This window comes from Anomalospiza imberbis, chromosome 16 (assembly GCF_031753505.1).
Source record: "Anomalospiza imberbis isolate Cuckoo-Finch-1a 21T00152 chromosome 16, ASM3175350v1, whole genome shotgun sequence".
Classification (NCBI taxonomy): Eukaryota; Metazoa; Chordata; class Aves; order Passeriformes; family Viduidae; genus Anomalospiza; species Anomalospiza imberbis.
In genome coordinates, this window is record NC_089696.1 from 9,200,881 (window position 1) to 9,224,029 (window position 23,149).

Genomic DNA, 23,149 nt, shown 5'->3' on the forward strand with positions numbered 1-23,149 from the left:
TCCTTCTTTATACCATAATGTTAAATAATCACATCAAAAAATACAGGTGACATGACACAAAATGAGGATGTGTATAAACAACCTATTTTTTCAAGCTGGTTTGCATTCATTTATCCAACATCATACATGGGAGAGCATCCAATAACTGGATTGGCTTAAATGTATTTTCTTTCCTTCCAGGTGACTGATTCCTTAGGTGTACACCTGATTCCTTCCCCTCACCGTCTGATAAAACATCATTTATCATGAGAGCATTTATTAAATCCTGGATTCCTCAGTGTTTGTGGATTCTCAGGTCACCTTCCAGAACATTCCATGGAAACAACAGGCTTCTTATATCTCAGATTATTTCCCATTATGAATCTATAAACCAGGGTAAAAAGGAACTGCCAGAATATTTCAACTTTGCAAGTGATGTCTTAGATGAGTGGGCACGACTGGAAAAGGTAGTATGTGTCTTTTCTTTTATAGACATTGAATTGTAATTTAACCCCAGCTGTCAACTAAGAACCACAGAGCCCCTGGATCTCACACACATAGATACACAGACATCCAGTGGGATGGGGAGGAGAATCAGGAGGAAAAAAAAGGTAAAACCTAGGGGTTGAGGAAGAGACAGTTTAAGAATTGAAATATAATAATAATAATCATATTAGTAGCAGTAGTAGCTCACTGCCCACTGATTGATGCCCAGCCGATCTCCAAACACCTCCCAACAAACTTCCTCCCAGGTTATAAACTGAGCAGGACCTCCTGTGATGTGGAATATCCCTTCAGGCAGTTCAGGTCAGCTGTCCTGTTTATGATGTCTCACAGATTTTTGTGCGCCTCTTTGTTGGCAGAGTGTGGGAAACTGGAAAGCCCTTGACTTACAGTAAGCACTGCTTAGCAACAACTAAAACATCAGTGTGTTATCAACACTACACTGATCCTAAATTCATAAACCACAGCTCTTTACCAGGACAGAGTAAGAAAATTGACTCTATTCCAGCCAAAATGAGGACACAGTGGAACAATTGTCAAATTATACAAATCCGTTTTCCTCATGGGTACTGGGCAGTATTGGCTGCAGAGTGGAAAGCACTATTTTATTTTATTTATCAGAAACACAGGTGTCACCCCAAGAGAGTGATTGCCAGGGATTATTTGCTTAGTTTAGAGTTATTTTATATGGAAGTGAAAACTTTTAAGGTTTTTCTTATTTTAATATCTTCTCATGTGTTGTAGAATGGAAGAAAACCAACAAATCCAGCTTTTTGGTGGGTCAGTGATGAGGGAGAGGAGGTGAAGTGGAGCTTTGAGGAGCTGGGCTCTCTGTCCAGGAAGGCAGCCAATGTCCTTTCTGAGGCCTGTGGTTTGCAGAGAGGAGACAGAGTTGTGGCAGTTCTGCCTCGTGTTCCTGAGTGGTGGCTCCTGAATGTGGCCTGCATGCGAGCAGGTGAGTGACTCACTGACTTGGTGGGTGCAGACAGAAAGCAAATAGAGCCTACAAGCCATGTGTTAGACTGGGGTGAAGAAAATGCAAGCAGGAATATTCTGTTGTGACCTCTACAAGTGATCTTTTGCCTAGAAGGAGAACTGGCAGCCCCGACACAGGAAGCACAGGGCCAGACATGGTCCAGTCAAACAGCATCCTCAGGTGAAGCCAGTGAGGGCTGAATGGCTGCAACCTAAGGCCAGACTTGACCACATACATTGGAAGGGAGCTGAATTTATAATGGAAGGACTTATATAATTAGTGCCATTAATAATTCAATATATCTATTTTGCTCTGCTTTTAAACGGATAAACATCCATGATGGATAAAGTCAGCATCAACAGAGAGACATAATCAAGTATTTTGGGGAAATGCTGAGTTTTCTCCACTGCTTCTTGCTTTCTTCCAGGAATTGTCCTTATTCCAGGAACATCTCAGTTAACAGCCAAAGACATCTCATACCGACTCCAGGCTTCAAAGGCCAAGTGCATCGTTACCAATGACACTCTGGCACCTGCAGTGGAATCTGTCCTGCCTGGCAGCCAGTTCCTGAAAAGTAAACTCATTGTAGGCCAAGGGAGCAGGGCTGGGTGGCTGAACCTCAAAGAACTCCTTGCGTGAGTATCCAGCTCTTTTCTTTCCAGTTCTTTCAGGTGAAGGGGGCTGTATCAGTCAGGTGACATTGCTGAGTTGTGGGGGTAATTTTCAAAATACAAATGAGTTACATTTCTCCATCAAATTCCAGCATTGTAATTACACTGCATTAAGTACAGATTCATGCAACCCAGATTCTGGAACCCAAGTTCAGGTCCTTCAGCTTCTTCTTGCTCCTCAGCCTTGTGATTCAGAGCGTACATGACAGGCAAAATGTGTTCTCTAACTTTTCACTGTGATACATAATGGATTTAGTAAGATCATATAATTTGGGGCAGCTTTCCTGTTGAACTCCTAAACATTAAAATACTGCTTCCCTAGTGGAAAACTTCATGTAGTGACTGGAATACATAATTTCTTCTGAAGGGTTGCATCTGCTGACCATATATGTGTCAAGACGCGGAGTCAAGACCCAATGCTTGTGTATTTTACTAGCGGAACTACGGGCTTCCCAAAAATGGTGCTGCATTCCCACAGCAGTTACGGTATTGGATTTGCAACCACTGGCAGGTATTATCTTGCAGTTCCTCTCAGGGTCCTGATTAAGTGCTGTGATCAGCATTAAACTGAACATTGCCATAACATTGCAGTAAATGCAGGCATTTCATGACTGTAGGATTTGCACCTCCTTCATCTTTCCCTTCTCATGGTAAAACCCTTGTTAATAAAACTTCTTGAAGTTCCAGTTGAACTCATCACGTGCAGAGTTGTGTCACTTGCAGGGCTGAAAGCAGAGGAGCAATAAGCAAAGTGCCCCTGCAACCACACCAAAGGAAGTCAAGTGCTCTCATGTTGGGTCAACCTTCCCTGAGAACCAAAGCAACCTTGGGCCATTTTATTATATCTTAAAAGTTAGATCTGTGGCTTGGTACTGTTTTGCTTTCCCTGAAAGTTTTTTTCATCTCTGCTTTTTCATCAGGTGTTGGTTGAACTTGACTCCTTCAGATGTAATGTGGAATACCTCTGATACTGGCTGGGCAAAATCGGCCTATGGCAGTGTTTTTTCACCATGGATCTGTGGATCCTGTGTCTTTGTACACAATATGCCACAGTTTAAACCAGAAGTTATTGCAGAGGTGAGTAATCCCCACATCTCAAGCAATCCAAAGGTACCAGAATGCCTATTCCTCTTCCCAGGTCTTTTTCAAAACCACTCAGCTGGATGATTCTCCTCAACATTGGCCTCTTGTGTGGGGCAGAAACCCTGACTAGCCCAAGAATAATACCGGAAAAGCTGTGGTATAGTTCCCTATCACCAATTAGTCTTGAGCCTGGAACACAGACACCTTGGAAAACCCCAAAAAATACACTTTAATTGGAACTACTGCTCTCACTGGTCCTTCATTTACATGAGTGACTTCTGTTGGACAGAAAGTTCCATAATTTCTGCAGGAGTTGGACTGCCTGGTACAGCATTTTTAGGGTTTTCATCTTGCAGACATTTGAGCATGTAAATTGTGTTAATCACCTTCACAAGGTCAGACCCAGCATTACACTTTCTTTTCAGCACAATAACTTCCTATTTTTCTAGACTCTCTCAAGATATCCCATCACCACCTTCTGCACAGCTCCCACCGCCTTCCTCATGCTGGTCCAACATGATGTGAGCAGGTACAGCAGGGAGGGGAGGGAGGCTGGGGTATAATGCTGGGACAGCTCTGCATGGTTAGTTCCTTAGCTTCCTTAATTCTCTTTTTCAGTTCAAGGAAACCTATTTAGCAAAGCTTGCTCTCAGTAAAGAAGGCTCTCCGTTTTCAAATGTGAGAAGAATTAGCCACACCGTAGGCTACTTGGGCATCAGGACTGGGTCTTTGAATAGACAGCACAGAGGAAACAAGGGAGATTTTTTTAAGCTGTCACTTCCTCTGAACTTAGGCTTCACAGTTCAATTTAAGTCAATGTTTTAGGCAGCATTGGATCAGGATGTTACTGGAGTATAGTGGAGTTGTTCTCACATGCTTGAGAATGAAGGGAGCAGTTAGAGGAGTTCCACATCCTGAGAGTTATTTGGCAGCTGTTCTTGCTGGTTTGTTACTCTATAAAATACCCAGCTTGTGAGAAGTGGTTTGCAAGGAGTTTTCACATCTTTGGTAAGGTACTCATTCTTGTCACATAGGTCTTTCATCCTGCCAAAAGCCAACCCAGCTTTAGCAGAGAGCTCAGTCTCTGTCTTCCTATTCCTCCTTTCCTTCAGCCTTCAGTGTGCTTGGAAAGCTGAGGAAGTCTGTTTAGTTAAGATTGCTCACTGCTCATTTTAGGAGTTAAAATAATTATTTCATTTGCTCTTCCTCTCAAGCTACAAGTTTCCAAGTCTGAAGCACTGTGTAACTGGAGGGGAAGCACTCAATCCTGAAGTATTTGCAAAGTGGAAAATCCAGACAGGGCTGGATATCCATGAAGGTTATGGCCAGACCGAAACAGTACGTTTCCATTAATTCTTGTAGTATACCCATTCAAAGATAAGAATACCAGAGCCACTGTGTCCTTGGTAAGTCAATGGAAAAAGTGAGAATCTTTTATATGATAAAAAAAAAAAAAAACACAACAAACTTTCTCTAATTATGATTATACAGTTCCAGAATCAGCAAGCTGCAAATTCTAATGGTTTAGACCCCTGCAAAAACCATGCCAGAGACACTTCTGATCAAATAAGTTGTAGGAGATCCCTTTGTCCTCTTTACTTCAAAAAAACCTGAAAACATGATTTGCTCCAGCTATCAATTTGGCCTGTCTGAGTTTTTAATGGCAAATATTAAACCAGCTCACATCCCAGATTTCTCTGTAAGTGAACATTAACAAAACTATTAAGAGCCAGATCTCAGGCTTTCTCTCTTTTTTGTCCTTGAAATGTTCCCAAATTAATTGTCCCAGTATTGAAATAAGATCTGTAGTAATAATCTCCTGTCCTGCAAAATAAAAGTCAAGTGTTTACAGGACAATAATAAAATTCACAAGATGTTGCAACAATTTCAAAAAATCTTTAAAAAATCTCTTCTGCAGGTGGCAATCTGTGCCAATATGAAAGGAATGAAAATTAAACCTGGCTCTTTGGGAAAAGCTGTTCCCCCTTATGATGTGCAGGTATGTGGCAGTTGTAGGTAGAACAGTAAGGCAGTGCTGTCTGCGTCCCTTCTGTGCCCTGCACTGAGCTGCAGCAGACGTTCCTCTGAGCTGATCAAAGCACCCCTGCTGTGTCTGTCCTTTCTGCAGATTGTAGATGACCACGGGGCTGTTGTGCCTACAGGAGAAGAGGGCACCATTGCTGTCCGAGTGCAACCCACACGACCCTTCTGTCTGTTCTCCGAGTACTTGGTGAGCCTGACCTGCTGTGTCTGCTGGGAGACTCGGGAGAGACCCAGGGCAAGGTCTGCCAGGAGCAGAATTCCATGCAGGATCCTCAGAAAGTCTCACTGGGTTACTTGAGAACTTTGAGCCTGATTAGTGTGTGGTGATGCTGAGGTGCAGGACATTCTTAAGAAAACAGTAGACTCAGGCAAACTTAAAGATATTCTCCCCTGCAACTGAACTGTCATAATGAATAAGCTTTGGGGGACCTATCTATGTTTTTTTATCCTTTTCTCAACCCCCATAATATTTGGATACTTGTAGCATCCTCAAACAACAACTTGTAAAATGTATTTTCTTGCTAGGTGATAAGAAACTTCTACAAGTTCAATACCATAGCTTCTGGTTTTCACTGTGTCTTCTGTTGTCAAAGTGTGTAACCAAGGTTACACATTCCTGTGTAACCAAGAGGTTACACTGGATGTAGAGCTCCCATAAGACAATGCAAATAATGAAATTTTTCCAGTAGGTGACCTCATTTGAGTTTTGGTCCTGTCAGTTAAGGGTAAAAAGTTCCTTTTGACAGGAGGTTATTGTGGCAACCCCCTGCAATGATAAATCATTTCCCTGGACAGAGTGCGTTACACATTTTTGTGGGTTACCTGTTTGCTGTGATGGATGGGCATTTTGATAGAGCACGACCTTTTCTCTCTAGAACAGAAATCTCTACATACACTCTTTAGTGTGTGGTGCTCTTTTCCACCTGTCACATACTTCAGGCATCAAGCTGCTAATTAACATGGCTCTGAGTTTTTTAGTTGAAAATATGAAACAGTATTGAACACACTCATTTTGAGAAGAACTGAAAAAAATATTTCTACCATTTATTGCACCACTGCTAAGGAAATGCATTACAATTCACTAATAATCAGATACCTTTTCTGAAATGTTTGATTGTTGCCAGGATAATCCTGAGAAAACTGCTGCCACTGTGCGTGGAGATTTTTATGTCACTGGGGACAGAGGCGTTATGGATGAAGAGGGATATGTCTGGTTTGTTGGAAGAGCTGATGATATCATTAACTCTGCTGGGTAAGGCATTTCCTTTTAGATTTGCCTCATGAAATGCAGCCTGGAAAGAGCAAAGGACTGGTCCTTGCTGCTGGGCTGAGCTCTCTTTGTGCTCCCCAGGTATCGCATTGGCCCATTTGAAGTGGAGAGTGCATTGGTTGAGCACCCAGCAGTCTCAGAGGTGGCTGTTGTCAGCAGTCCTGACCCAGTGCGAGGGGAGGTAAAACAAAATAGGAAAAAATGTAAAATAAATACCCTTTCTTCTAAGTATCAACTTCCTTATATGTACTAGGGTTCCTTGGAATTCAATATGTTGCATATTTTTAAAATTACGTGGGCTGAATTTTTTTAAATCCATATCCTAATAGATCTTACAATATCAGAATTATTTCTTTGATTGCAGGTTTTCATGTGGAAAAATAGTTTGGCTTTTCAGACTAATAAAGACATGTTTTTGTCTAAGCAATGAAACTTTGATTATTTCTTGTTTTGTCACTTAGTGCACTGTAGCAATGACATCCAGAGTGTTTTTCTACATTTGCAATATTTCTTTGAGCAACAGAGTCAAGGTTTTCAGCTTTATTAGGATATAACATTGGGGAAAAAAAAAGCTGGAAATATGGAAAAGATCCTCTGCTGCAGAATGGATCCTTCATAGCACAGCATTCTGTAATAAACAGCTAATGAAAGGGGAAAATAAAGAAAAGCTTACATTTTGGCCTTCTGAATTTTGTCACTCACTTTTCACAACAAATGTATTCCCTTATTGCCACCTCTGGAAGTTAATGGAACCCCTTCATTTTTGTGGCACAGGTGGTCAAAGCCTTCATTGTTTTAGCTCCTGCTTTTGTATCACATGATCCAGAAAAATTAATTCATGAGCTTCAACAACACGTCAAGAAGGTGACTGCACCATACAAGTATCCAAGGAAGGTAAGTGCAGCCCAAAAAGACAGGTTCTCTCATTGTGCCAGAAACGGAGCAATTTTTGTCCTGCCTCAGCTCTTTTTCAACAGCTTTCTGACAAACACTCCAACCAGAGTTAGACAAAATAAAAGTCGATGACAGGGTCTATTGCAGCTGTAGCCTTGGGTCGGCTGTGTGTGCTAGAATGGACCCAGAGGGAGGCAATGGTTGTGAAATTTTACTTTATGAGGGCCCAGTCTTTCTTCATGGAATCCTGGAGTTTTCACTGCAGCTCAAATGGGCAAAGCATTCAATCAGCATTTCATCATCCCAGCCCTGGCTGTGCAGCTTCCCATCCTTTTATCCCCAGCCATAATGAAAGCGTGTCATTCCTTCAGCTGGGAATTTAACCAGGACGTATTTTTGCATTTCAGGTGGAGTTTGTTCAGGATCTGCCAAAGACAGTTACTGGGAAAATCCAGAGAAATGTTCTAAGGAGCAAAGAGTGGGCAAAAGTATAAAAAGAGCAAGAGTGATCTGGAAAACAAGGAGAAAAATACTCCATTACCTGTACCAACCATAACATATCAAACATGGCACATGTTTATGACCCAGAACACATGCAAACATTGCAAAAAACAAACTGTGGAAGAAAAAGTAGAAAACACTCAAAGTGTAACTACAACTCTTAGTTACATACAAATAAAAAAGAAATTGATAAAAGTAATCTTTGTCCTGTGGTGGGTATCAGCAGCACATTGACATATTATTGTCAATAACTACCACTGTAACAGTCTCAAATCTTTCAGAGTGGAAAAAATAAATTTCTTTTTAATGCTTCTCTTCATCATGATGAATTTGTGATGTACTTAAATGGTTAAAGTTGAGGCAAAAGAAGACCCAAAATGCTTTAGGTTAAGGTGCAAATTATGCACAATTAACAATGGTGTAAATGATTACAAGAAAAAAAGTTACTCCACAGAAAGAATTCTGCTGCTTGGTCTGTTTTGTGCCACATTCTGTTCTCATTACTCCAGAAGAAGTGAGCAATAAAGTCAGAAGAGTTTCACTCCAAAACCTTTATGAAGGAGTTTCCAGGTTTCACATCTCCAGGGAACAGCTGATCCTTACAGTGCCTCATATGGGAAACATGTCCTAACAGGTGAGTGAAATGAATGAAGAGGATCTCCCCCAGCAGCTCCTGATCTCTCCTGTCCACAGCAGACAGGTGAGGAAAATGAGTAGAAAAGTCTCTATCAAACTCAGGGGCTGCATAACAAAGTGAAGATTCTTGGGATTGATGTAGTGAATGGCTGAATCAGTCAGCAACTGCTGAGGCTAAAGCAGTGAGATTGTTGATGGAACTAGTCTGGAAACAAGCAGAAAAGAAAAATTAATAGAGGATCAGGTACTGAATGTATGAAACAGGAACATTCTTCTAATGTAAAAAATAACATCTGATGTTGTGTTTTACTATGGAGAGTTGTGGGCAATTAATTTAAAAATCAAAAATACAAGAAAGCAGGATAGGGAACTTAACATTTAATTAGCGTGTTAAAATCATCAGTCTGGCTCTGACTAGCCTAGGTGACTTTAATGAAGAACTCATTTATTCATAACTGGATTATCTTTGGATAATCTCAATATTATTTTTCTTTTTTTGTTGGTTTGGTTTTTGGGTTTTTGTTATTGCAGGATTCATAGCAACAATTCTGCAATTTTCTTATATAGTCTACAGCATCTAGACACATAGTCTTCTGCCATGAAGCTGCTGCTGAAGTTACAGAATCTAAAACTCTTGTGGACTCTGAAGCTTCCCCATAGGACTTTCCATGGACATCCCAGGCTGCTTTCCTCTGATGTATATTCCCAGTATGAGTCCATCAGACAGGGCAAACAGGAAATACCAAAGTACTTTAACTTTGCAAGTGATGTACTGGACAAATGGTCTGAGATTGAAAAGGTAGGTGATCTTCTGTTGTGCCAATGAAATACTTTAATTTTAAATTTCATTTGGAATGAGGTGGGTTTTTTTCTTTATAAAAACAATCGGTTGCCAAACCAAACTTGCATTAGGAAATTATACAAAAGTTTGTTCTTTCTTGTTTTATTTATTGTTATTTTGTAGGAGCATTAATGCACAGTAAAAGGTTTAAACTGAAATAGGATCCAGACTAAGACTTGAGTCTGGAGACAATTAGGCTGGTAAACATTTCAGCTTCAGAAAAGGAGAATCTTTTGGGAATAACTGAGCTTGATGAATAGCAAATCTCGATCCTTTAAGGACCAAAAAAAAAATATATAGCTTATATGCCAGCTGTCAAATAGTCAGATCTTCCATAATTTACAGATGTCTGTGCATTATTATTTCACGGTCTTTCAGAAGAAATTCTTTTCTGTTTGAATTCCTATGTTTTGTAGGCTGGAAAGAGACCATCAAACCCTGCTTTCTGGTGGATAAATGGTGAAGGAGAAGAAGTGAAGTGGAGCTTTGAGGAGCTGGGGTTCCTGTCTCGGAAAGTGGCCAATGTACTGACTAAAGATTGTGGACTGCAGAAGGGAGACAGACTTATCCTGATCCTACCACGAATTCCAGAATGGTGGCTGGTCAAGGTGGCTTGTATGCGAGCAGGTCAGTGAGGTCAAATGGTCATTGCAAATGAGCTGAGAGGATCAAGAATGGATATAGTTTATCAAGGAAAAATAGTGTAATAATCCAGTGAGTGGACTAGCTGCCAGGCAGTCCTGAAGGGTTTTCACTGGGGGCCATAGGAAAGGTAGCTCATGCAGTGGGCAAGAAGATGCCAGAAGGCAGGGAAGAGCCATGGAAGTCACCAGGCAGGTCCACATTTCACTCCTGACAGGAGAGCACAGGCATCTGCATTAATCTAATCTAACTCTTTGGCTGGGGAACACCAGGGCAAATCCGTATCAGAGATCAGTTTGGGAAAATTTAATAGCTTAGGTTCTTAGAAAAGAATCAGACATAGAAAAAATGCCAACACAAACTAACTTTATCTCTCATCCAGGAGTTGTCATAATCCCAGGAACATCCCAATTATCTGCCAAAGACATACTGTACCGACTCCAGGCATCAAAGGCTAAGTGCATCATTACCACTGACAAACTGGCTCCTGCAGTGGACTCGGTGGCATCCCAGTGCCAGCTCCTGAAAACCAAGCTAATGGTGTCCAAAGGCAGCAGGGAGGGATGGCTGAACTTCACTGAGCTGTACCAGTGAGTATGACTGAGTGCCACTGCAGTCACGAGGACAAAGCAGACCTGTTCCCACAAGTGCTCATTTATATCGACTACAGCCATTGAAGTTATAATTACATTCTCTTTTTTATAGAAACCAATCTGCTGACCATTCCTGCATCAAAACAAGGATTCAAGACCCAATGATTATCTTCTTTACCAGTGGAACTACAGGCTCTCCAAAGATGACTCAACATTCCCAGGGTAGTCTTGGTTTCAGACCCCTTTTAAGTGAAAGGTAAGAAAGAGTTAAGCCTGGTTGAACATAAGATAATTGAAGCTGCATAGTAGAGCTATTGTAAAAAATTACTGAATAAGAAATACCAGTGTACATCCCCAGCCTTTCTCCCTTTGAAATCAGAGTAAAAACTCCATCAAATTGCCAGGGACTAGGATCACCCCACTGTCTCAATCTTCCAATTAATATCTCTCACCCTCTTTCTGGGTATTTTGTTATCTCTTTTTTTTTTTTTTTCCCTATCAGGTACTGGCTGGATTTGACTCCCTCTCACATGATATGGAACACTGCAGACACAGGATGGATACTAACTTCAATAGCATCTTTTTTTGATCCTTGGGTTTTCGGATCATGCGTCTTCATACATAACCTACCAAAGACTGACTCAAAAGTCATCCTGAACGTAAGGGAAAAACTCATGGAAATGTATTCATCTGCAGAAAGCATGCCAAAACCAATTCTTGACAGCATCCACAGATTTCATGAGGGTTGTGTTTATAGTAGTGCTTGAGATATTGTATTTGCTGTGTAAAGCCCTACTTTCATTTTTAATGTATACAGAAGGGAACAAACATGCAATCCATTCATACATTTTGCTCATAGCTGGTGAGCTCATGAACAAAAATCTTCCAAAAGCAGCATTAAATGCCTGCCATTCACTCTAGTGACCATGGAAATAGTATCAGTGGGTATTAATGCAGAAATGAAGTGTTTCTGTGCCCACACCAACCAAGATGAAAGTGAAGACCTCCCTATGATGTAGGCAGAGGAGGAACTATTGTGGCCATGCCCCAAACTGTGAGGTGCTGGTGTCAGGTAGATGTATTAGGATGGGATTTTTGTAATCAAATCTACAATCTCTGCATATTGCACCAACTGCAGGAGGGTTCCTCACCCAACAGAGGTTGTGGTGCTTTTACACGGGGGACAAATATACTTCTCCTTCCTGTGTCACCTGTTTACTGTGCATTCCAAAGGCAGTTTTTTGTCTGAGCTTCGCGTGTCCTTCTTATTGTTTAACCCTCTAGACTCTCTGCAGATTCCCAATTGATGCCATGGTCGGTGCTCCAACATTGTTCCGCATGCTGGTGCAAAATGATCTGTCCAAGTATGTAAAAAAAAAATTTAGTAATGTTTAATTTACCCTACCTAAACTTAGTCATCTCCTATATCTAACTGCTTGACCCAAAATAGGATAATAATTTGGTTTAAAATATCCTTCACGAGAAGACCATCATGCAAAATTTGAGTTTTGCTGAGTTTTTGATCAGAGAAACTTGATGTTTTCCCTCAGAAAATTGAGACTTATGCTACTGTACTTGTGAGTATGAAACTGAGAGTCCGTTAAATACTTTGTCATAATTTTTGTCTACCACATTAATTGTCCAGTCTTTGAGAAGGACTTCATTCTAGAAAGTGCATGTCAGCATAACGGAGGGAATGATTTGTTGTGGCATTTGTTCCTCACCCCCGTTCCAGTTCTCACTGCCTGTCATTGTTCCTTCTTTCCCTCTTGAACTTTCTTGCTTGGCCTGTTGCAGAGGGTCAGCAATCAGGGCCCTGGCTCAGCAGATCAGCATTTGGTTATTTATAATCCCCGCTGACTTCAGCAAAAATTTTATTTTTCACATGCTTAACTCTGACTGCTACTTACGTAGAGTGTTGAGCACAGAGTGATATCCTTGCTGTATCAGGAGCAGAAGGACCAGGGCCCCTCTGATTTCCCCACTTTGTGGCACTAACTCTCCTAACTTTCTTGTTTTTAACTCCCTGTGAAGATACAAATTCATGAAGCTGAAGTACTGCATGAGCGGAGGGGAGCCACTCAACCCAGAAGTCATGGAGCAGTGGAAGAGCCAGACTGGGCTGGACATCCATGAAGTATATGGCCAGACTGAGATGGTACCTGTGTAGGGACAATAGCCTATTACATCTTTGGAATTTCTTTTTGCTGTAAGGTTTGCTTTGTAAGAACACAGTCTGTTTTCTCCTCCACATTTCTGTGAATGTTTCAGTAATTCCCTTCCCTGGTAACCTCTGAAAGAACTCCCTCTCAGGGCTCTCCTCACAGAACCTGCCAGAAACATGAGGGTTTGGGAGGGAATGTGCTGTAATATTTCCACAAAAGTCCTTAAGCTAATTCCAAGGAACTGTGTCAGTCAAGAGGGCAGGGTTTGAATCTAAGGGAAGAAGACTGGTTAGCAGAGGACATGAATTTTTCACAGAGAATGGGAAAAGATTCTTTCAGGGAGTTTTATGATTTTGCTTATCAGTACCATACAGCACTGACATATAGGATCCTATGATTCTTAATTTCTTACTTTGGAATTGGACTAGAAACTACATTTAATGAATTAAGTGTGAATGTAGCCATTTTCTTTTGTACAGCTTTGGTTTGATTTTGATTTTTACAGGGAGTAATCTGCTCTGGTTTTAAAGGAATGAAGATTAAACCTGGATCAATGGGGAAAGCAGCTCCCCTTTATGATGTTCAGGTTTGTTGACTGCTCTTTAGATTCTGTCATGGGGGATTTTTTTGTTTGGTTGTATTTGTGTTTGGAGTTTGTTTTTCCATTGGACTAAAATAAGAACTGATTTTCATTCTAGATCATAGACAAAAATGCCAATATTCTGCCTCCAGGACAACAGGGGGAAATTGCTATCAGAAGCAAACCTATAAGGCCACTTGGTTTTTTCTCTGAATATTTAGTAAGAACTTTATTTTATTCCTCACCACCACTACCAATCTCCCCAAAAGCTCTCCAATTGTATCGTCCTAAAGGCTGGACATTTTTCACCATTTTGTTATTTATTACCAGAGTAATTTGTTTATTTGAATTGATCGTGTTAGAAAATGAACGAAAATAATTTAGGATCAAGTTAAATGTTTTCTTAAAGAACATGAATTATTTTAAACCTATGTTATTGTATTTGATAGCAATATCAGCACATCCTTACTGAAAATTAAGTTCCAGCGGATTTGATATTATGTGTGTTATAGCATAATGTATAGCTAATGCATGCACAAAATCTAAACTACTGCTTGTAAACCACTTTAAGGATAACCCTAAGAAAACTGCAGAAAGTGAACGTGGGGATTTTTATGTCACTGGAGACAGAGGGACTATGGATGAAGAAGGATATTTCCAGTTTATTGGCAGAAACGATGACATCATCATTTCTTCAGGGTTAGTATGCACACACCCATTCTAAATCTGCCATTGCATATTCTCACATGTTGTGTTGTGTATTCTTACACATGAGCTTCTGGCATCATAATCCTGTGACAGGAATGTATTGACCTCTTGACTTTGGAGTGCTTGCTGTTGCTATTAGCTTTTCACAGACCCGCAGTATCATTTCTGTGATGATACTGGATCCATTTCCCCTGCAATATCTCCTGTGTTTCAACAAAGAATGAAGACTTCAGTTGGCAAAGGAGGGATGTTTATCTAGTTTATTTTTTGACTAAAATTGAAGGAACCTCTATTGGATTCAAACAGCTTTTGAAACAATTTATTTTTAACATGTTGAAAGGAAAGAACTTAATATTGTATGATGGGATTCCAAAACGTGGCACAGGACCACATGCTGCTGCAGACCCCAGCTACAGGGTGGGATGGAGCTCCAGCCTAAGAGCCCCAAGGAGAGAGGACAGATGGAGAAGTATCCACAGCCCCAGCAGTCCTCTGCCACAAAGACCACTATGAAATGCTTCTACTTCTAATCCAGCCAGCTGTCCCATTTTGCCTAAAACTTCTATAGGTGGTTATTGATTTGTTCTGGCTTTGTTTTTTTTTTTTTTTTTTCTTCAACGTGAAAATTTAAAAACATTTGGTACTGTTTTTATCCGACAAAAAATAAGAGCCAACCTCATTTTTATTTTTCTTTACCTAGGTATCGCATTGGGCCATTTGAAGTAGAAAGTGCCCTGATAGAGCACCCAGCTGTGGTAGAAACAGCTGTTGTCAGCAGCCCAGACCCCCTCAGAGGAGAGGTAATGATGCTGAATAGAGGGGGGAAAGTAATGCATTTGTCCAAATATACAATGATATCAAGGAATTTCTACTTTACTGAAAAACTTACAGCTCTAAGGCAGTAATGTCCTCTTAGAATCATGGAATTGTTTAGATTGGAAAATACCTCTGAGATCATTGAGTTCAACCGTCAACCCAGCACTGTCAGGTCCACAAATACACCGTGTCCCTAAGCACCCCATCTGCTCCCATCATGGATAATCCTAGTGGGGTTGACAAGCAAAATCCCTTCACATTTACATGCATTTGCTCTTCTGAGTTTCTTTTCATCCCAAGGTCTTCTCTGTGGAGAACACCACTGTGGTGTTTACTTTGCCCTTGTTCTTAAGCATTTGTCTATACACTTAAATTGTCATTTATGTTTCTTGGTGTAGCCGAAGTTCTACTGCAATTGCCCAAGCATTAGACATGGGCTGCAGGTGTGGTGAATGCACAATCCTGTGCCAGGATAACAGTGCTTACTGTCCTCAGCAAACTTCAGAGAGAAATAAAATGTCCCTTAGCTTCAGAGAGAACTCCACAGAGACAGCTCAGCTGCTGTCCTCAGCTGCTGCTGAGAAGGGGAAAGGCCCTTATTTATAATGAGGGCACAAAAACTGTCCTTTAAACTTTAGCTTCTGCATATACACATGCAGAAGCTGGGCACAACCATTTCTTATCATGTGCTGGTTTCTCTGTTCCTCATGACTGTTGTGACTCCGAGCAGCACTGCTCACTGGTACCTTAAAAAACAGATGGTATCAGATCACTTTTGTTAATTTTACCTTACAGGTTGTGAAAGCATTTGTGGTTCTGTCCCCAACCTTTTCATCCACTGACCTGAAGAGCTTAATTCGTGACTTGCAGGACCATGTCAAGAAAACTACCGCTCCCTATAAATACCCTAGAAAGGTAAACATTTCTGAGGAGAACCTTTAAAACAGGGCATCCTTCCCTATAGCTCAGGAGAATTACCATTTAAATTTTCATGATTCACTTGAAAGAACCATCAGTAAAGATACATCTAGACCACTGGCTCCAGACCTTTCCTAAATAACATTAGTTTAGATTGTTTTTCATGAATCTGCATAAAGTACTTTTACAAACTTCTCAAAGTTTTCTAGGTCTTGTATATCCCAGTTAGATCTCCATGTTCTAAGTCAGACTCACAATCACAATTCTCTGGTTTGTGTTTAACCTTCAAACAAGCACTTGCCAGTGCCTTTAGGGTAGCAAATGACTGAATCTGAATAAGTTTGTATCTACTGATCATCACAATTGATAAATAGACACAAGCCCAAGAGGATACACTTGGTGTTTCTTAGTAATCCAGCACCACAGGAAAAGAGCTACTGCAACGCCTCAGCTCACTTGAGCAGAACTCACAGAACTAAGAACCATTAAAGACCTCGGGGCTGTAACATCCTTTTCTTTCTTCTTTTTGTCATTCATCTCTGACCTCTGGCACCATTCAGGCATTTGCCCTTCTACTGTACTCAATTTGGTCAGCTGAGAGGCAGCTGTACAGATGTTTGGCCATCTAGGCAGCCCAGAGATGGTTTCACAAGTGGCACAATGTGCTCTTTGGTTTGGCTTGGATTTGAGGCAGGCAGTTCTTACTGATGGGAGTCCTCTCAGTTTTCCACATATGCTTGGAGAGTCTTAGAACACCAACTCTGTAGAACATGCTGCATTGCTTTCTCTCTTTATTTTATCCAGGTGGAATTTGTCAAAGAGCTGCCAAAGACAGTCACTGGGAAGATCAAGAGGAATGAATTAAGAGACAAAGAGTGGGGGCGGATATAGCACTGTTTGGTATTTAACAAAACTTCTTTAATTCCATTAGCACTATATACATTTCACTACTATAGCTGCCATTATTCTCATCTCTTTTTGTTAAGTGCCTGAGCATCAAAAAACTACAGGTAACATCAAGATGTGATATTTGTACCTGCTTGCAGAGTTTCCAATGTCAATACCTGAGTGAATTGTATTATTTTGGGCGAAAAATAAAATTTTCAATAGACAATTTCAGTAGCCTTTCCCTTTGAGACCTCCTCACCATCCCTCTTGCATCCAGCTTCTATTTGATGTTATTCTTGAGAGACAACAAAAAACTATAGTGCCTGCATTTGAAAAGGTATTTTACGTCAAATATACTCTGATTCGCTATTTCCTGAGAGTTTACCCTGACATCCAAAGCTTATGGAAAGGACATGGTGACTGGTATGGTCACTATATGGGTTCCAAAAATACAACATTATGAAGAGGTCGGAAAAGAGCCTCTTTTCTGGTGCCACTGGATAGTAGTAGTAAAAGCAGCAGTAAAAGTCCCAAAAATGCATTGTTACAGATGTGGGGATTAGCAGTTTTATTGGATAGGTTCAAAATCCACATTTTTGCTGGTAGGATGAGAACCATGTGTACGTATCCTTTCTTTTGAAAGTGTGTTGTATCTTCCAAGTACTAGCCAGGAGTGGAATTCTTAATGCAAGGCTGGAAGTATTCTGAAATAGATATGAACATAAGATGCCATCTTTTGCTTTAAAAAAAAAACCCTCTGAGGTAAATGAAATTGGAATTGAGATTATGTTCAGTGTGTGAGAAATAATATTTTAACAGATGATGCTGTTATGCATAATGAGAAATTAGTAAGTTGTAGAAATTCACAGTATGTACTTAATGTTGCACATATACATATATAGGGTGTACATAAATACATGGGTTTGGTATGCATTCGGCACATAAAATTGCTATGCTTGCATTAGTAAGAAAGTTAATATTTAGTTTTATGTCTTGAAATGCTTAATACATCTCCAGAATGGGTTTGGAACTTGGTCCTTCAGATTTTCTGGATCGTGATTTTTGTGACTTTGCATGAGTTATTTTAGCCAGTCCATTGAGCAGTAGCATTTTATAAGTGATCTACAACTTCATCTCCTTTCCCACAATACCAAAAGTTGGAATTAAGCTTTAATGAAAAGAAGAGCAGCCTTTAGATGAGTTTGGGTTTAGTTATTCAAAAGGATTTCAGATTATTGATATAAAACCAACTCTTCTGCTAATACTTGATCTAGGTCTAAATAGTCATCCTGTAAGAATAAAAAATGAATCTATAAATGAAATGTACATAAGCTTATCTGTTTGAAAAGGGTTTGTTATTGAAAAGGTCAGTAAGAGAAGGGGTAATTTGCCAAGTTTGGCCATCACACTCAAGTGTTAGATCTAAGATTCAGAACTCTGAGCTTCCATCGGCTTTGGCAGAGCAACAGAGCTCAGCAGCTGCTAATTTGTTACTGGGCTCCTTTACAACATTTACAGTCCTTAAAATCCAAAATCAAGTTATCTTCAAACACAATCTCACAGGCTTCTAGTGAGTGTAGAAAACTGAATCCTTCATAGGAGCAAGTAGTTTGCTTAACGTGATTCTAGCAGAAGAAAAGTAGACAAAATAAGGTTGTGCTCAAACCTGGCTGTAACAGGGCTTTAAACTTCCCTTCCCTTTTCCTGTATTACAGCTTTCTTCTGAGAGATTAATTTTTCTCTCCTTCATTCAGTCAGAACAGAAGGAAAACATGTTGGATATTTTAAATGTAATGTTGTATTTTAAATGTAATCAATTTTTGGACAGAATAACAAGAAATTGGATTAGATCTTTAAGTGCAATTGAAAAAACATGTTGAAAAATGTAATCTGCTCACAATTTCAGCATCTGATTCTTTTTAAGGGCATTCAGATTTCAAATGTGAGTACTATTTGGAAAAGTAATCCACTTTGAAGTGATCAGATTTTTAAAGTAATACATTTATTCCATGTAAGTAATAAATTCTAAAATATAATCTAATTATGAACTTTGAAAGTAATTGATTGTAAAGGAAATTTAGAAGTATGATCCTGCAACACGTTCCTAGGTTTTTGGTATTGGTCTGTGTTGGGCTTTAAACAGACCTGGCTAGACTTTTCCCTGAGCCCTGGTAGTGGCACAAATTGTCCCTTCCAGCAGGGAAGGGCTTGCTCAGGAGGTTTCCTCAGTCTGCATATTGGGTCAGACAGACTTTCCAACATGTTCTTGCAGTTTTGCAATGATAACCTGAACCTGACCAGGAAAAAAAGGAAGAAACAAACTGGTGAATCAAAACATTTCTGGTTGATGTGTGGGCAGGAGCCTTTGCTCTGTCACACTGCCCAGGGTTTCAAGCAAACACACAAAGCCCTTTAGCTGCTGCCAAGGCTGTGCTCAGTTTCAGTGGTGTCTGCTTGTCCTGCATGACTGACTTGAGGAATTACTGAGTCACCCAACTGATATTCCTTGTTTCTCTAAAATAGAACTTAGTCTTTTTGCTGGGCACTGGGAGTGATGTGCTACCTGCCAACTAAATTCTAAAAAGAGCCTGAAGCGTTTAAATTTGCAGGCTTGCCACAGAAAAGGAGCACAATTTGTAATGAAACTGCTAAGTGGTGTTGCTTCTTCTCTGCACAGACAAGTTGGGGTTTGTTCAATAACACAGATGATCTCTGGGAACATTCAGAGGAAGAAACTGAGAAACACAGAGTGGTGCTCTTTGCTGCTGAGCTCCTCATGAGAACATGCTCATCCTGGACTTTTGTGTTTTCCATTTTGTGTATTCCATCCTGTTTCCTGTCAGTCTTAAGAGGACAGCCTTCTCAATAAGGGTGGAAGATACACATTGCTGTTCTGCTGCTTTGAAATATTTCTAAAGCAATATATTCTCTATAACTTTAAATGTACATGGGAGAAAATGGTGATAGAAGAGGGGAAAATGGACTAGTCCTTATTTTTGCATTTGCAGTGCTGTTACTGAAAGCCACAATATAGGTAAGTCTGTGCCAAATATTATTTTGTGAGAATGTTTTTTAATATTGTTGGTGATCAGACTTCCAGGTCTAGCCAGTACTGGGTTGCATAAAGTTTCAGGATTAAATATAATCAAGGATTTCCTGGACTGAAGTGTCAGTTCTGACTGTGAGATATTTCCATAACAGTCAAGCTGTTCCAAGGTTATGGGAACAGCAGAGGTTTAGATCATCCCTGCTAGGTCACATCTCACATTTCCTGTTACCTCTCTGTAGCCCTTGCACTTCACACCATGCTGCTACAGCCCTTGACTCAGAAGATATAAGCAGCAGCTGAACTCTATGACCACAGCTGTATTGAGCACAAGAACACCAGTGAACCAAGAAAAAACAAAACAAAACAAAAAAAACCCCAGCAACAACAAAGCACAGGGTTATTTGTCTCAGATTTTCCATGTTCTGCTGTAAACCCACTATGCACAACCCATAAACATATCTGCTGGTCGCAGGAGCCTGGGAAAACAGCAAATGTGCTGTGTAGTAAAACTGTTCACATGACCTTTCAGGACAACTAATTGTTATCAACTGGCTAATAAACACAAGTCCCAGGCTTGTGCCAGGAGGGTTTTGCAGGTGGATCTTGCCTCCTTCACACCCCCAAGCCCTGAAATAGATATTCCTTTGCTTTCCAGCTACCAAGCTCATTAGTGTCTGAGGTCAAAAATAGAAAACAAATGCAAAATATGCTGTGCCCATTACATTAACCTTAATGGATCTGAGCTTGCACTACTGAAACCAGAGGAAAGTTGAGACTTTATTTCTTTAGGAGCAGAAATGGAAAAGGAGATGAAATTAAATAGAGCTTTGAAGAGCTGGGTTTCATGTCCCAAAAAGTGGTCAATGTGCTCTCTGGGCCATGCAGCCTGCAAAGAGGAGACCAAGTTTTAGTGATTCTGCCTCCGAATCCCAGAGGGGTGGCAGCTGAGCATGGCTTGTATTCAAACAGGTGAATTGTGTAATTGGTGAATTGTGTAATTGTGTAATTCCTAGTGGTAGATTGTTTATTACCTTCTATGCCAGAAGTTAACAATTCATTTAACAATTATATTTCTTATTTGACTTCCTTGCTTGAACATTTGACAATCAAATGGGGGACTGGGGTAGTCTCTAACAACTGATGTAATTACCATCATCATTTTTCTTTCACTTTCTGTGGCTTGGGTTAAATCAGTTTAACTGGGACAGACTCAAAGCTGCCAGTGTTTTCTGCCTCAAAGTTATGCATCCTGCTTTCACTGTGCCTGTAGCAAAGGAGCTATTTTGTCCTTCAAGTCTGCACATCTCTATTCAAGTTCAGATGTGTGAGACTTGTTTTACCACCTTCTCGTTTCTGGATTGTATGGTGCTGGTAGCCAGCAAATCAGGAAAAGCTGTGAAGTGATCAGGACTGAAAGGGAAAAATACCTAATTCATTTCTAATTTTATTGCACTTTCAGGTGTTATCATCACCCCAGGGACAACACAACTGACAGTGCCTGACATTTGCTGTCAATTGCTGGCTTTGAAGGCCAGGTGTGTTATTATAATCCATGCTCTTGCTGCTGTGGTGGACTCGGTTGCATCCAAGTGCCAGTCTGAAAACAAAGCTGATTGCGTCTGAAAGCAGCAGGGCTGAGTGGCTGAACTTCAGCCATTTGCTCAAGTAAGTGCCTTCTACCTAAATCCTGTTAAAGTTATCTCCAGTGAAAATTTCCTCATGTTTGAACATCCTTGTACACTTGTATCTCATTAATGAATAAGAGACCTCTAAGGGGGTAGGAGAAGAGGCACTTTAGTCTCTTTTTTATATACAGAAGCAACATTAAGGAATAGCCAAACTGCTAATTATAAAATAAGTAGCCTTATGATGTCTAGATTTGTTATATAAGACCATAAAATACAGAAAAGCGGGCAGGAATGACTTCTATTCACAGCTGTGGCATGTTTACTCTCTAAAACACAAATATTCTATATAAATTATTCCATATTCCTAAAACTTAATGATAAACAGCTTTTCACTATGGAAGGCTAAAAAGGGTACTGTAAAATGAACTTAATGCCTTTAGGAATCCTCGAGACAGATCACTGGCAGCCTGCCTACCTGGCAGGATCACTGGCCTGACTTCCCTGCTGCCCAAGTCCTCAGCTGAGCGCTGAGCTGGCCAGGAGGCTCTGGGGCTCTGGAGTGGGAGCTCCTGGGCAGCAGGAGCCACCAGGCAGCACCAGGACACGGCTGGGCTGGGGAGGCAGGCTGCCCACACATAACCTTGCAGGAGTGGGCAGTTATTGCATGCCAAGCCAACAAACAGCAGTCCTGGCAGAGCGTTTTTCGTCCATTTTTGTATATTCCATGCCACAGTTTGATCCAAGAGCAGTCTTAAATGTAAGAACACCATGCCCACAATGAACAGTTGCTCATATTTCATGTTGTTTTCCAGGCAGGCCACAAAACTAAGTCTCTTAGGTTTACAGGATTAGCTGTTTTAAGATGGCATAACCACAGGGTGTTTGCTCATTGAATAGGAATATAATACAGGAAGGATTTTGCAGCATGATTCTTTTGGGCACAGGATATTACCAGCTGCTCCCAATCAGTGGGAGTTACTGGTGTTACTTAAAGCTCTCCCCTACTGTATTTCACCACTGAAATGATATATGAACTGAATTACAAGTAAATTCATATTTTAATTATACAGCTGTGACCCTCAAGAAAGGCAAGTCAGTACTGGAAAACACCGAGGCTGTGAGATTGGCTTGTTCTTAGAAGAAATTATCTTCAAGTTTCTCAAGCCAATCTGAGTTTTAATTTAGCACAAGGGGAATAGTGAATCTCAGGGACAGGGTTTCATACAAAAGGATGATCCTTGAGTTTCAAGTCAGCATTAGGACAAATTAAGTATGCCACATTCCAACATCAATGTGTCACCTCTTCAGCTGATGTTTGGGTACTATAACATCTTTCCTCAGCACTGACAGTGACAGCAATTATTTGGCTTTTCATGTAATGTCTTAGAGTTTGTCCATGAAGGTTTGAATTTAAAACACTGAAGCACCATCTGACCATGGGGGAACCACTGAGCCCAGAAGTGATGGCACAGCAGAAAAGCCAGGGAATTAAAGTCTAAACAATGAATGTTCAGTAAGTGCAAACTGTGAACAATCAGAAGTAAACTGTAAGCCCTGTAGACAGACAGGTCAATGAGAGAGAGGAGGAAAGAAAACAAAAAATTCCAGTAATCACTCTGAGTTTTGTCCTTAGAAGTTAAGTAGGCTGTCATGAATCATAACTACCAACATCAGCCACCAATAAACATTCACAGTTGGCCTTTGTGTCTGGTCTCAGATAGTTCTCTCCTTTGTGTGACTCAGACATTGATGGTTTTAATCCAC

The 23,149-nt window shown here is 40.5% G+C and overlaps 3 protein-coding genes across 8 annotated transcripts in view; 2 read left to right on the plus strand and 1 right to left on the minus strand.

The window, feature by feature from the left end:
• The window catches only part of THUMPD1 (THUMP domain containing 1), a 230,899-nt gene that overhangs the window by 204,138 nt on the left and 3,612 nt on the right, over positions 1 to 23,149 (minus strand). The window lies entirely within an intron of this gene.
• Positions 143 to 8,120, plus strand: LOC137483644 (acyl-coenzyme A synthetase ACSM3, mitochondrial-like). Of its 5 annotated transcripts, none has more exons than XR_011004578.1 (13): positions 143 to 446; positions 1,228 to 1,438; positions 1,887 to 2,094; positions 2,498 to 2,641; positions 3,051 to 3,207; positions 3,663 to 3,742; positions 4,428 to 4,551; positions 5,132 to 5,212; positions 5,342 to 5,443; positions 6,381 to 6,508; positions 6,608 to 6,768; positions 7,301 to 7,420; positions 7,828 to 8,120. XR_011004578.1 is itself a non-coding variant. In XM_068206899.1 (13 exons), exons 1-13 carry the CDS (start codon positions 246 to 248, stop codon positions 7,912 to 7,914), a joined length of 1,743 nt encoding a protein of 580 aa, XP_068063000.1. In that variant the 5' UTR covers positions 143 to 245; the 3' UTR covers positions 7,915 to 8,120. The 5 variants fall into 5 exon arrangements, 3 of the variants coding, with proteins under 3 accessions (XP_068063000.1, XP_068063002.1, XP_068063001.1); XM_068206899.1 differs by having other exon boundaries at positions 6,608 to 6,707; XM_068206901.1 differs by lacking the exons at positions 6,381 to 6,508; positions 6,608 to 6,768.
• Positions 8,222 to 21,732, plus strand: LOC137483646 (acyl-coenzyme A synthetase ACSM4, mitochondrial-like). Of its 2 annotated transcripts, none has more exons than XM_068206903.1 (14): positions 8,222 to 8,555; positions 9,089 to 9,356; positions 9,815 to 10,025; positions 10,423 to 10,630; positions 10,746 to 10,889; positions 11,136 to 11,292; positions 11,918 to 11,997; positions 12,668 to 12,791; positions 13,304 to 13,384; positions 13,497 to 13,598; positions 13,950 to 14,077; positions 14,787 to 14,886; positions 15,698 to 15,817; positions 21,217 to 21,732. In XM_068206903.1, exons 2-14 carry the CDS (start codon positions 9,156 to 9,158, stop codon positions 21,247 to 21,249), a joined length of 1,689 nt encoding a protein of 562 aa, XP_068063004.1. In that variant the 5' UTR covers positions 8,222 to 8,555; positions 9,089 to 9,155; the 3' UTR covers positions 21,250 to 21,732. The 2 variants fall into 2 exon arrangements, with proteins under 2 accessions (XP_068063004.1, XP_068063003.1); XM_068206902.1 differs by lacking the exon at positions 21,217 to 21,732 and adding an exon at positions 16,625 to 16,939 and having other exon boundaries at positions 8,242 to 8,555.

What these genes read in the sequence shown, in the direction of transcription:
- LOC137483646 (XM_068206902.1), top strand. Translation starts at nt 9,156, where the DNA reads ATGAAGCTGCTGCTGAAGTTACAGAATCTAAAACTCTTGTGGACTCTG. An exon ending in ACTCAAAAGTCATCCTGAAC is followed by an intron (nt 11,293 to 11,917) that starts GTAAGGGAAAAA and finishes TTAACCCTCTAG; the next exon opens with ACTCTCTGCAGATTCCCAAT. An exon ending in GACATCATCATTTCTTCAGG is followed by an intron (nt 14,078 to 14,786) that starts GTTAGTATGCAC and finishes TTCTTTACCTAG; the next exon opens with GTATCGCATTGGGCCATTTG.
- LOC137483644 (XM_068206899.1), top strand. Translation starts at nt 246, where the DNA reads ATGAGAGCATTTATTAAATCCTGGATTCCTCAGTGTTTGTGGATTCTC. An exon ending in GTCCAACATGATGTGAGCAG is followed by an intron (nt 3,743 to 4,427) that starts GTACAGCAGGGA and finishes CTTCCTCTCAAG; the next exon opens with CTACAAGTTTCCAAGTCTGA. An exon ending in GTCTGTTCTCCGAGTACTTG is followed by an intron (nt 5,444 to 6,380) that starts GTGAGCCTGACC and finishes GATTGTTGCCAG; the next exon opens with GATAATCCTGAGAAAACTGC.